Genomic DNA, 13817 nt, shown 5'->3' on the forward strand with positions numbered 1-13817 from the left:
CCCAAAATAGAGAGGTCTTAAAAACCACATAGTTTAATGCAATTATAGTCAAGATGTATAATTACATTATAAGTTCTGACTGCCAATTAGAAGGGCGGAGTTATCTACAGGTTAGTATAAATCTTGCAAAACATCTTTAATTAATTTTCTGATTTTTGTCAGCTGGCATCACAAGCATGCTTTCTCAATATTGTGAAATATTTGGTATCCACTGATGGAACTGTGTGTTTCTTTGCAGGTAGAGGGTGGCCCAAATCCCCCAGAAGAAGATTTGAGTCCAGTTAAAGGAAATATCACCTTTCTCCCTGGCAGAGCGACAGTAATTTATAATTTGACAGTACTTGATGATGAGGTGGGTTAATGTTAAATGCTTCAGTGTAACAAGGACTTTGTCTGTGTTACAGACACATCAGAAAACTTTATGTTGAGTGTTCACTTGGGTTCAGCATTTTAAAATATTCCAAAACATCATGCTATGTAAAGTTAGCAGGTGGTAGCCGGTAGCCAATCATACTTTAGCTATAAATAGCTGACTATTTCAGAGTACATATTATTATTTACCTTACTTAACTCACATTAAATATCATGTCTAAGAACTGAAAACCTAAATGTAGCTGGCAACAACACATAATACAAAAATTTAAACATTTTGTTTACTCTGGTGATAGACTTTTGTTAGTAATTTCAGTTTTGAATAAGAATAGTACCAACTCAAAATAGATATTTTATTATAAGACTGAAGAAAATTCTCCTGCAATCAGTACTCTAGTGTGGATATTTTAAATGTTCACATTCATGACAAACTTTTTATTATTTTCAAAAATTTCACATTGAATCTACAAAGGGTTGAAATATATAGCATAGCTGGTTTAATCACTAAGGAAAGAATTAATCTCAGTAGTAGAGGACAAGGATACCTCCACCCCCATGACCTAAGCAAGAGAAAACATGACTTTTATTTATTTATTGTATTTTTTTGTTTGTTTGTGACAGAGTCTTACTTTGTTGCCCTGGGTAGAGTGCTGTGATGTCACAGCTCACAGCAACCTCAAACTCCTGGGCTTAAGTGATTCTCTTGCCTCAGCCTCCCAAGTAGCTGGGACTACAGGCTCCTGCCACAACACTGGGCTATTTTTTGTTGCAGTTGTCATGGTTGCAGGCCCAGGCTGGGTTAGAACTCACCAGCCTCAGTTTATGTGGCTTGCACTGTAACCACTGAGCATGGGCGCCGAGCCAAAACATGACTTTTTAATAGAAGAATCTAAGGGATTTGTAGTTCTCCCTATACCCTTCTATAACATTTCTGAAAGGAAATCAAAAGAAACCCCAAGAAAAGGAAAAATAGACATTAGAAGACCTTATTAGAAAAGAGTATTTATCTTGAAAAAGTGAAATATTTGATAGTATTGATAAATTTAATTTCCCTGGTTCTGGAAGCCTACAGAAACTTTTAAGATATCAGAACATTGAAATAGCTATTATTTGAGGAGATGATTAGTTACACATTTTGATTATAAATATAAAAGATCATCAGTCAAATAATAGCATTTTAATTTTTGAGATAAATAGCTTTCTTTTTTATGTTGCTATAAACATATGTATTTTTTCACTTTAATTATAAAATAGAATTTATGGCGAATGAAAAACTTAGACAGCACAGCGGAGATGAATTCCAGGATTTCTGTGCAGCTACCAAACAAACAAATAACAAAAGACTTTAGCTTAATTTTGCCTAGTAGTGACTCTAATTTTTTTCTTCCCTTTTTTCTTTTTTTTTGAGATGCAGACTTACTCTGCTGCCCAGGCTAGAGTGCAGTCAAGCACTCTTCCTGCCTTAGCCTCCCCAGTAGCTGGACTATAGGTGTGCACCACCACGGCTGGCTAATATATTTTTTTTAATATTTTTTTTGAGACAGAGTCCCTTGGTAGAGTGCAGTGATATCACAGCTAACAGCAACCGTAGACTCTTGGGCTTAAGTGATCCCCTTGCCTCAGCCTCCCCAGTAGCTGCCACAGTGCCTAGCTATTTTTAGAGATGAGGTCTCGCTCTGGGTCAGGCTGGTCTCGAACCTGTGAGCTCAGGCAAGCCACCCGCATCAGCCTCCTAGAGTGCTAGGATTACAGGTGCAAGCCACCTAACATTTTTATTTGTTGTAGAGATGAGGTCTCACTATGTTGCTCAGGCTGGTCTTCACTCCTGGGTTTAAAGCAATCCTCCCAACTCAGCCTCCCAAAGTGCTAGGATTACAGGACTGAGCCACCACACCCTGCCTCCTGGTGACTCTTAACACCACGTTTTCTAGGGAGTCAGGATATGTGTGTTGGAAATTGCATGGCAGTGCCACGTGTTTAGCTGCTGAATTAGAAGCCCATTGAGGAGAAGCAGGAATAATTCACATGGTTAAAAACTAACAATTTTGATGTGATGTTTAATATACTTTCCAGATTCTTAGATATGTAGGTTACTATGAAAATTTTGAGACAGACTGTGTTATGGTCCATTATTTCACTTCTGGGAAATAGTCGACGGTGTCCTTTCTGATTCACCTGTGCAAGTTTCAGCTTGCTCATCTTATCGTGTTGCTGGGGGGGGCTTCATTCATTTCATTTCCATCCATGTGGATTTTATGCTTTTTGATTTTTGTGTAATTCAAAACTTCGATGAGCATCCATGTAGTATTATACCTTGAATGGTGCTTCTGACTCTACCAAACCAATAAAATTGAAAGAATTTATGTCTGTGTTTACTGTTTAATTGTTGGAGTTATCTAAAGACTGGTTTAGGGTGAAAGACGTGACTGTGGTTTATTACCTTAATATCCCATTGCTTTGTTAACTTTTCCTTCCTTATTTAAAATATATTATTTACCCTTGGAAAGCATTTTAGTAATTAGAGGCTAAACAAGTCTCTCCATTTGCTTCCTTAGTTGCAGAATTTTTATTTCTATGTAATTGTACTGAGGTGAGACTTGTCATACTTCAGTGTCTTTGCAGGTGTTCTGGCCATTGATGTTTTGCCACTGTGTTGACAGGTGCCAGAAAATGATGAGATATTTTTGGTTCAACTAAAAAGTGTGGAAGGAGGAGCTGAGATCAACACCTCCAGGAATTCAGTTGAGATCATCATTAAGAAAAATGATAGTCCCGTGAGATTCATTCAGAATGTTTATTTGGTCCCTGAGGAAGACCACATACTTGTAATTCCAGTAGTCCGTGGAAAGGACAGCAGTGGAAATCTGATCGGATCTGACGAATATGAAGTTTGCGTCAGTTACGCTGTCGTGACTGGGAATTCCACAGCTCATGCCCAACAGAACTCGGACTTCATTGATCTTCAGCTGAACACAACCATTGTTTTTCCACCTTTCGTTCATGAAACTCAGCTGAAATTTCAAATAGTTGATGACACCATACCAGAAATTGCTGAATCATTTCACATCACGTTACTGAAAGAGACCTTACAGGGAGACGCTGTGCTCACAAGCCCGTCCACTGTGCAGGTCACCATTAAGCCAAATGACAAGCCCTATGGAGTCCTCTCATTCAACAGTATCTTGTTTGAAAGGACAGTTATAATTGATGAGGATATGGTATCGAGGTATGATTTACTTTAAAGCTGCTGTTCATTACTTTAATGTTACCAAGATTTAATGCTTGCAGTGTTGGGCACAGTGACGGATGATGAGAGTGAGTGCATTATTTTCCCTATCGTGGCTTCCCTGTTTTCTTATTTTGAGTGTGATTCAATCATCCAAGGGAATTCACTTCATGGTAGTTTTATAGGACACTTTCACATACGTCTCTCTTTGTATTAAAAACAATGATTGTGATGTGGTTCTGCTTTTACAGGTGTCTGATGGCCAACTTGGCATTGGGAAGGCCTATCTGAGGGAAATGAGTGTATATATTGTTGTGTAACAATATGTATTTCTTAAAAAAAATTCTAGATTTGAAGAAATTACAGTGGTTAGAAATGGTGGCACCCATGGGAATGTCTCTGTGAACTGGGTGTTGACACGGAACAGCAGTGATCCCTCCCCAGTAACTGCAGACATCAGACCGAGTTCTGGAGTTCTCCATTTTGCACAAGGGCAGATGTTGGCGTCAATTCCTCTGGCTGTCGTTAACGATGACCTTCCCGAGGAGGCAGAAGCTTATCTACTTCAGATTCTGCCTCATACAATACAAGGTGGTGCAGAAGTGAGTGAACCAGCAGAGGTAATCTGTCCTGCATTACTTGTGAATGTTTCTTTTTATGTAAGGTTATTTTTGTAGAGCCAGAGGTCTCATTATGTTCCCCAGCCTGGTCTCAAACTACCAGCCTCAGGTGTTCCTTCTGACTCAGCCTCCTGAATTGCTGGGATGACAGCTGCAAGCCACCATGCCTGGCTTTTTTGTTTGTTTGAATGTTTCTGTGCTATAGAAGAACCAAACAATTTGATTCTGCAAATCAAATTTATATCTAGTTGATGTGACAGGCTTCAGAAATGATGGTTTTTCTTGCTTAATGCTGTGCCTGTTTTTTGGTTCATCTTTTGCTCTATTATAGACAAGAAATCATCATTTTAAGACATGATTTATAATTAAATATTAAAATCAGAATAACATGAACAATACAGAGTTTGACAATCTCAGGTGTGAGAATTCTGTACTTTACAGTTTTATTCCTTTATCTGCAGCTTTTGTTCTACATTCAGGACAGTGATGATGTTTATGGCTTGATAACATTTTTTCCTCTGGAAAACCAGAAGATCGAAAGCAGCCCAGGTGAACGATATCTATCCTTGAGTTTTGCAAGACTAGGTGGAGCCAAAGGAGATGTGAGGATGCTTTACTCTGCCCTCTATATCCCCACCGGAGCTGTGGACCCCCTGCGAGCAAAAGAAGGCATCTTAAATACGTCCGGGAGAAATGGCCTCATTTTTCCAGAACAAGAAACTCAAGTCACTACAAAATTACCAATAAGAAATGATGCATTCCTTCAAAATGGAGCCCACTTTCTAGTACAGGTAATTTAATGATTGAAATAATAGCAATTTCAGTTTAAACTGCAAGCATAATTATCAAAGGGAGAGAGTTAACTCTTATTTTGCCTTCATTTGAATTTTGGATGCTACTATTTGTTACTAAAAGCTGTTTAGGGAGGCTAAAGTGAAACTATGCCCACTTCTAAGGTATATAATGATGAACAAGGCAAGGGTTCTACCCAAGTTAGTATTTTAATCAGGTGATACTCATCAGACATGGAATATTAGACTGTGATGAATGATGTAATGCAGTAAGTTTCAAAGTGTTATAGGGGCACTGGGAAAGAGAGAGGTTCAACATTTTTTTGAGTTGATTTGGGAAAATGTGACACAAGAATGGGGTTTGTAGAATAAATATGTTTTGCACAATTGGTATTTCGGGAAAATATTAAGGGCAGTATAAAAAATTTTATAGCTACTTTTAAATAATATACTCAAAATTGGTTTATTTGTCTACTAACTATAGATAGAATTTCAGAACTTTCTTTTTTTTTTTTTTGAGACAGAGTGTCACTATGTCACCCTCAGTAGAGTGTTGTGGTGTCACAGCTCACAGCAACCTCTAACTCTTGGGCTTAAATGATTCTCTTGCCTCAGCCTCCTAAGTAGCTAGGACTACAGGTGCCCACCACAATGCCTGGTTATTTTTTTTATTGCAGTTGTTTAGCAGGCTCGGGCCAGGTTTGAATTTGCCCGCCTTGGTGTATGTGGCCGGTGCCCTAACTACTGTGCTATGGCATGGAGTTGAATTTCAGAACTTTCACCTATTTAATGAGAAGTATAGGCCCCATAGCATATCCTTCCATTTTATATCTTTTATTTCCTTAGTTCTGTTAACTGACACATTATTTTTATTGTCAAATTTTAAAATGGCTGTCTTTATTTGTGATACTATTTTTCATGTATCAATCAGCTGGTTCTGAAAATTAGAAAGCAAAATGGATGCTTATCAAATTTTAATTATGTAAATAAACTTAATATAGAGTGAGGTAGTATAAGTGATCAATAAAGAGCCAAAATATTATATCACCATACATTTTGCCACCTGAAGGATGTATCATACGAAATATGTTATTCATTAATTTCTCTATATCATGCCACATTTAAATTTGCTTCATATTTTTGCCTGGACTTTGTTTTATGATTTATTGTTTTGTCTGAGCTAATAACTGTCACTTTTCTGCTTGTCACCTCCTCTTCATTATTGAGATCTCTGAGCTGTCTTCCTGTACATGCTGAATGTTGAATTTGGTTGTACTAACTGCTTTCTGTACTGTTTGCGCCTGTTGCTTGGGGCAGTTTCACTTGAGCTCCTGACTATTCTTGATCTTTTGCTTTTCTTACCTTAGGTTCTGTTTCAGTTTTGTTGTGGTATATCTATCCTTAAAAGATGTGCAGACAGGATGTAGGCTAGGTCAACTGTTTAAGCTTTTAAGCAACTGAAAATGTAAAGTTTCATACTCATGTTGATAGTTTGAGATGGTAGATATTTCTAGATTACAATAATTTCTTCTATAGTGCTTGGAAGGTTATTGTCTTTAAGCTTCCAGAGTTGCTGATGAGAAATTTGAAGGGAAGGAAATGATTTGCCTTTCCAGTAACGTGCTCTTTATCTCTGGAAGCTTTTTACAAATGCTCCTTGGTGTTCTGAATTTCACAGAACTATCATGTCTTGCTCAGCACTTGGTGGGATGCCCTCTTTCATCCTGAAGACTTTTGGTTTTTTATTTTTAAGTTTTTAAAACTTAATTGTTATTAAATCATAACTGTATACATTTATGGGATACAATGTGATTATTTGATCTACAATGTGGAATGCTTAAATCAAACTAATTTACATAACCATCACCTCACTTACTTTTTTTTTGTGGCAAGACATTTATAATATACTCTCTGTTGTTTTGAAATGTACCCTTGCATTGTGCACATTAGGTGAGATCCTGACAAATACTCTCCCCCCACTCCCCCTCCTCCCTCCCCTGTCTTCTCTATCCTCTCCCCTCCTTCTTTCTGGACTGTATTTGTGTTTTATCATTCACGTGAATGTGGTTTTATAATAGTATTGAGTACATTGATACTTTTTCCCCTCATTCTTGAGATACTTTACTAAGAAGAATATGTTTCAGCTCCATCCAGGTAAACATAAAAGATGTAAAGTCTCCATCTTTTTCTGGCTGCCTGGTATTCCATAGTATACATATACCACAATTTGTTTATTCATTTATGGATTGATGGGCATTTAGGCTGCTTTCATGACTTGGATTTTATGAATTGGGCTTTAGTAAACATTCTGGTGTAGATGTCTTTGTTGTAAAATGATTTTTATTCATCTGGATAGATACCTAGTAATGATATTGCAGGCTCAAACAGTAGGTTGACTTTTAATTCCTTGAGAATTCTCCATCCTTCTTTCCAAAAAGGCCATATTAGTTTTCCCACCAGCAGTGTAGAAGTGTTCCCTTCTTTCCACATCTCTCCCCAGCATCCCATAGTTTTGGGATTTTGGGATGTGGGCTAATCTTATTGGAGTTAGGTGATATCTCAAAGTGGTTTTGATATGCATTTCTCTGATGATTAAAGACAATGAGCATTTTTTCACATGCTTGTTGGCCATTCGCCTGTCATCAGAGAAGTTTCTATTTAAGCCTCTTGCCCACAAAGAAATGGGGTTGTTTTCTTTTTTTATTAATTAATTTGAGTTCTTTGTAGATTCTACTTATCAGACCTTTGTTGGAAACATAACCTGCAAAAATCTTCTCCCATTTCCACTGAAGCAACACCAAAAATATATTACTGGGATCTGATCAAGTTAAAAAGCTTGTTGGCTTTTTTTTAGTTGAGCCACAACTTGTGCTTGTGCTGTTTGTGCAGCTTGTGTGGATTCTTGGCCAAGAGGCCTAAAGGGTGACCTGAAATAGGGACGTCGGGTTTGTCAGTGTGTAGGGAATGCCTTCCTGTGATATGCCTACATAGAGGGAGGCCTTGGCCATATTCTCTAAAATCTTTGTCACTACTGGCAGGAGACTCTCATCTTCATTTTTATTGTTATTATTATCCTTGTTTGAAGGGTGCATTCGGGAATACCGAAGGGAGGAGTCATATCTTGATGCAGTTGCATTGCTAGTAATATTGATTTTGTAAGTTTCAAACTAATACTCAATTATTAATTGTTAGTAGATTAGAAATATTATTAGGAATAGGGAACAGAGTCTAGATAAAGAGAGACTGTTATGAGGAATCGATTTGGGCCCATTTTCCTGGCTCTGAGCACAAAGTGTGAGGTCCTGTCACTTTAATATTCTGCAGCCTGGCGTTTGTATATCCCCCCTCGCCTTGCAGCTGTGGCCGCTGCTGGAGGCCTTGAAGCTGCTTTCTGCCAGGGCAAGACTATGTGCTCTGAGGGAGTGGTTTTTGGGAGTTAAGAATGGGAGTTCTTTAAACTTTGTCCAACTTAGGAAGACTTCCTCTGGACCAGATAAGGAGAAGAAAGATCTCCTTTTTTCTGTCACCTTGATTGGCCCAGAGAAGTCCATCTGTTTGGACGTAAGGCTGTCAGAGTATTAAAATATCACAGCTGTGGGGTGTGACTGCTGGTCAGGATTTGGTCCTTTAGTTGGCTTCTGGCTTCCTTATCAAGACTTTGTTTACATTAAGACCATTATACTTTGAAGCAGTAAAGGGTAACAAGTAAATCCATGTAATTAATGTAATCAGCTGTGGAGTTAGTCTAGTTAGTAGGAATGCAAGCACAGCAAGAGCCATGGCGGGATTGTTTGTCTTGCCTTCATGAGATTTATAATTGTTACACTGATGTATGAAATAAATACAGAGCTAGCCTGAAACTCAGGCCGGCATACTGGGAATCTCACAAAGTGTGTGCCGTCTCCTGAGCCCTGCTGCTTGTAAACCGATCTCTTTGTTTGTATCTATTATTTCTCTATGTTAATCTTCTATAATTCCTACTAATAATTCTCCAGTCTCTTTGCATTACCAGGCCACAAGGAAGTAAACCCACTGCGTGTCATGGCTGGACTGCTACAATTGTTATTTGGTTGTGTCTCCGCCAAGTGGCTGCAGATTTTCAAGTGATCCTTGCTTTTGTCTGTGAGGTTAACCCATTTTCTGGAGGACCCGTGAATTTTTCTTTGAGAGATGGACATGTACAACGTGGCTTTAGCCACTGTTGGGTCCATTTCCTCCTGGGAGACACATGCTCATGGCGTGCTCTTGGGAGATGACTAGCTGTGTGGCAGGGGATCTGGATCTGTCCAGTAGAGCAGAGCACATGGCCCAGCCTGTGACCCGGGTCCTTGTGAGCATGAAGTTCAAACAACTCCAATGTTGCCACCAGTGCACATTTAGAGATATGTTTACAAATTAAAATAAAAGCCAAAATGCTGTATTTGTTTGGCTTTATATCAGTGGTTCTCAACCTTCCTAATGCTTCCTAATGCCGCGACCCTTTAATACAGGTCCTCATGTTCTGGTGACCCCCAACTATAACATTATTTTTGTTGCTACTTCATAACTGTAATTTTGCTACTGTTATGAATCATAATGTAAATATCTGATATGCAGGATGTATTTTCACTGTTACCCTGTTACCCACAGGTTGAGAACTGCTGCTTTATATGAAAACATGTCATAACTTGTTGGCTTTTTTATTTTTATTTTTTGAAATAGGGTCTCACTCTGTTGCCCAGGCTGGAGTGCAGTGATGGCATCATAGCTCACTGCAGCCTCTAACTCCTGGGCTCAATGATCCTCCTACTTCAACCTCCTGAGTAGCTGAGATTATAGCTATGTGCCACTACTTCTGAGTAAAGTTTCTGTTTTCTGTAGAGACAGGTTCTTGCTCTTACTCATGCTGCTCTTGAACTCTTGTCCTCAAATGATCTTCTTACCTTGGCCTCACAAAGTGCTAGGTTTACAGGTATGAGCCATAATACCCATCTGCTTGTTCACTTTTAAAAGTTGATACTGTCAGTAAGGAAATATGCTCTGATTTCATGAGTTCATACTCGGGAGCATTTCCCAAATTTCAAGGATCTCTGGGATGTAATTTGCTAAGTGGAGTTTCAGAATTTAATGGAGATCATTTGTTTTGGTTGGTTTTGGTGTTAGTGCTCAATTGTTTTCACTGCTCTGGTGCCCTGAGGGCACAGAACGTCCTCATTAATAGATGTTGAAGGGTTTTTTGTCCCTCCATCAGGCATTATTCAGTTCTCCTTTCTCACATAGGCTACAACTTGTATGAGAAGCAAATTATTATTATTTTTTTATTGTTATATATACATAGATCATGAATACATTTATGCCTTTGTGGGATTCAATGTGTTGATTATTTGTACAAATTGGAGTACTAACATCCTACTAATTAACATAGCTTTCACCTCATTTACTTAATCACAGTGTTAAGACATTTGGGTTCTATACTTGATAGTTTTGACTTGTTCTCTTGCAATATGCTCCTTAAGTATAGTCCCACCTTAAGTATAGTCTCTCCCTCTATCGAAACCTCCCCCTTCCTGGTCTATCCCCTCATATTCCCTCCTTCATCCCGGGCTATAGTTGTGATTCATCTTTCATATGAAAATGTGAATAATTATAAATTGGTTTCATAGTAGTACTGAGTACATTGGATTATATTTTTTCCATTCCTGAGATACTTTACTAAGAAGAATATTTTCGAACTCCATCCATGTAAATATAAAAGAGGTAAAGTCTCCATCTTTTTTTAATGCTGCATAGTATTCCATGGTATACATATACCATGATTTATTAATCCATTAATGGGTTGATGGGCACTTGGGCTTCTTCCATGATTTGGCAATTATGAATTGAGGTGCAGTGAACAATCTGGTGCAAATATCTTTTTTGAAAAGTGATTTTTGGTCTTTTGGATATACACCTAGTAGAGGAATTGCAAGATCAAACAGCAGGTCTACATTTAGATCCCTGAGTGTTCTCCAAACTTCTTTCCAAAAGGAATACACTAGCTTGCATTCCCACCAACAGTGTAGAAGTGTTCCCTTTTCTCCACATCCACGCCAACATCTGTAGTTTTGGGATTTTGTGATGTGGGCTACTCTTACTGGAGTTAGATGATATCTCACAGTGGTTTTGGTTTGCATTTCTCTGATGATTAATGATAATGAATATTTTTTCATGTGTCTGTAGACCATGTGCCTGTCTTCTTCAGAGAAGCTTCTGATCATGTCTCTTGGCCACAATGAAATGGGATCACTTGTTCTTTTATTATTATAATAAGTTTGAGTTTTCTGTAGATTATAGTTATTAGACCTTTGTCAGAAATATAACTGCAAAAATTCTCTCCCATTCTGAGGGCTGTCTGCTTGCTTTATTTACTGTGTTCTTGTCTGTCCAGAAGCTTTTTAGTTTGATCAGATCCCAGTAATGTATTTTTGATGTTGCTTCAATTGTTTTGGGGGGGGGGTTCTCCTCATTAAGTATTCTCCCAGGCCATTTTTTTCAAGTGTTTCCCCTGCACTCTCTCTAAGAATTTTTATAGTTTCATGTCTTAAATTTAACCAGTGGGAGTCAATTTTTGTTAGAGGAGAAAGGTGTAGGTCCAGTTTTAGTCTTGTACAAGTCGCCAGCCAATTCACCCAGCACTATTTGTTAAATAAGGAATCTTTCCCTCAATTTATATTTTTGATAGGCTTGTCAAAGATCAAATGAATGTCTGGGTTCGTCTCTCAGTTTTCATTTCTGTACCATACATCTACCTTGCTATTTTTTGTGCCAGTACCATGCTGTTTTGATCACTACAGATTTATACCATAGTCTAAAATCTGGTAGCATGATTCCTCCTGATTTGTTTTTATTTCTGAGTAATGTCTTGGCTATTTGAGGTTTTTTTCTGTTTCCATATAAAACAAAGTACTAATTTTTCCAGATGTTTAAAATATGACAGAGATGCTTTAATAGGGATTGCATTAAATCTGTAGATTGCTTTGGGTAGTGTGGACATTTTAACAATGTTGATTATTCCCAGCCATGAGCATGGTATGTTTTTCCATTTGTTAACTCTTCAGCTATTTCTTTTTTCAGAGTTTCATAGTTCTCTTTTTAGAGGTCTTTCATGTCCTTTGTTAGGTATACTCCCATATATTTCATCTTCTTTGACACTATTGTAAAGGGAATAGAGTCCTTGATTGTTTTTTCACCTTGGCTATTGTTGGTATATATAAAGGCTACAGATTTGTGAGTATTGATTTTGTATCCTGAGATGCTGCTGTATTGCTTGATCACTTCTAGGAGTTTTTTAGTTGAGTCCCTGGGGTTTTCCAGACATATAATCATATCATCTGTGAAGAGTGACAGTCTGATCTCCTCTGATTCTATTTGGATACCTTTGATTGCCTTCTCTTGCCTGATTGTGATGGCTAAGACTTCCACTACAATGTTCAAAAAAGCAATGGAGACAATGGGCAACCTTGGCTGGTTCCTGATCTGAGTGGAAATGATTTTAGTTTTACTCCATTCAATACGATATTGGCTGTGGGTTTGCTGTAGATGGCCTCTATCAGTTTAAGAAATGTCTCTTCTATACTTATTTTCTTAAGTGTTCTGATCAAGGAAGTATGCTGGATATTATCAAAAGCTTATTCTGCATCAATTGAGAGAATCATGTGGTTTTTGTTTTTTATTTTGTTTATGTGTCATGCATTATATTTATAAATTTACGTATATTAAACCATCTTTGGGGCCCTTGGATGAAACCCACCTGGTCATGATGTATAATTTGTTTGATGTGTTGCTGGATGCTGTTTGCTAGGATCTTATTGAATATTTTTGCATCAATATTCATTAGAGATATTGGTCTATAATTTTCTTTTCTTGTTGGGTCTTTTCCTGGTTTGGTGATCATGGTGATATTTGCTTCATAGAATATGTTGGGAAGTATTCCTTCTTTTTCTATGTTTTGGAAAAGGTTAAGTAATATAGGTACTTAACAGTTTAAGTAGTACTCAAAGGTAAGTCTAGGAAGGTGGTGCGTTTCCAAGTATTGGTCCATTTCCTTCCTTCATATTTTCATACTTCCGAATTTTTCTAATATTCATTAAAGATTTTTTAAATTTGAGTAGTCTGTTGTTATTTGGTCTTTATCATTTATGATTGATGAAATTAGGGATTTTATTCTTTTATTTCTGGCTAGGTTAGCCAAAGGTTTATCTGTTTTATTGACCTTTTCAAAAAACCAACTTTTTGATAGATCTGTTGTATTATTTTATTTTCACTTTCCTTTAATTCTGCTTTAATTTTGGTTATTTCTTTTCTTCTGCTGGGTTTGGGGTTGGAATGTTCTTCCTTTTCCAGGTGCTTAAGATGTCCTATTAGTTTGTTGACTTCTTCTCTTTCCATTCTTTTGAGAAAGGCTTGCAACACTATAAATTTCCCTCTTAGGACTGCCTTTGCGGTATCCTAGACGTTCTGGTAATTTGTGTCTTCATTATTGATTTGTTCTAAAAATTTGGTAATTTCCTTCTTAATCTCTTCTGTGACCCAGCTATCATTCAGCATGAGGTTATTTAGTTTTCATAAATATTCTCATGTTTTTATATGAGTATGCAGATTCCTATTGTTCAACTCTTATTCTATGATGAGGCTGAGAAAATACAAGGAATAATTTCTATTCTTTTAAATTTGCTGAGGTTAGACTTGTGACCTAAGATGTGATCAATTTTGGAGTATGTTCCATGGGCTGATGAAAAGAATGTGTATTCAGTTTTGTAAAGATGAAATGTTCTGTAGATGTCTGTTAAA

At 37.5% G+C, this 13817-nt stretch overlaps 1 protein-coding gene across 1 annotated transcript in view; it reads left to right on the plus strand.

Annotated features, from left to right (window-relative positions):
- ADGRV1 (adhesion G protein-coupled receptor V1) overlaps nucleotides 1-13817 on the plus strand; it is a 552089-nt gene that overhangs the window by 28524 nt on the left and 509748 nt on the right. The window contains exons 6-9 of the mRNA XM_012802802.2: nucleotides 239-352; nucleotides 3033-3598; nucleotides 3948-4218; nucleotides 4680-5009. Of these exons, the coding sequence (XP_012658256.2) occupies nucleotides 239-352; nucleotides 3033-3598; nucleotides 3948-4218; nucleotides 4680-5009 (1281 nt within the window). The remainder of the gene's footprint in view (nucleotides 1-238; nucleotides 353-3032; nucleotides 3599-3947; nucleotides 4219-4679; nucleotides 5010-13817) is intronic.

The sequence above is a fragment of the Otolemur garnettii genome, unplaced genomic scaffold, assembly GCF_000181295.1.
Source record: "Otolemur garnettii isolate 467f Iridium unplaced genomic scaffold, OtoGar3 scaffold00017, whole genome shotgun sequence".
NCBI lineage: Eukaryota > Metazoa > Chordata > Mammalia > Primates > Galagidae > Otolemur > Otolemur garnettii.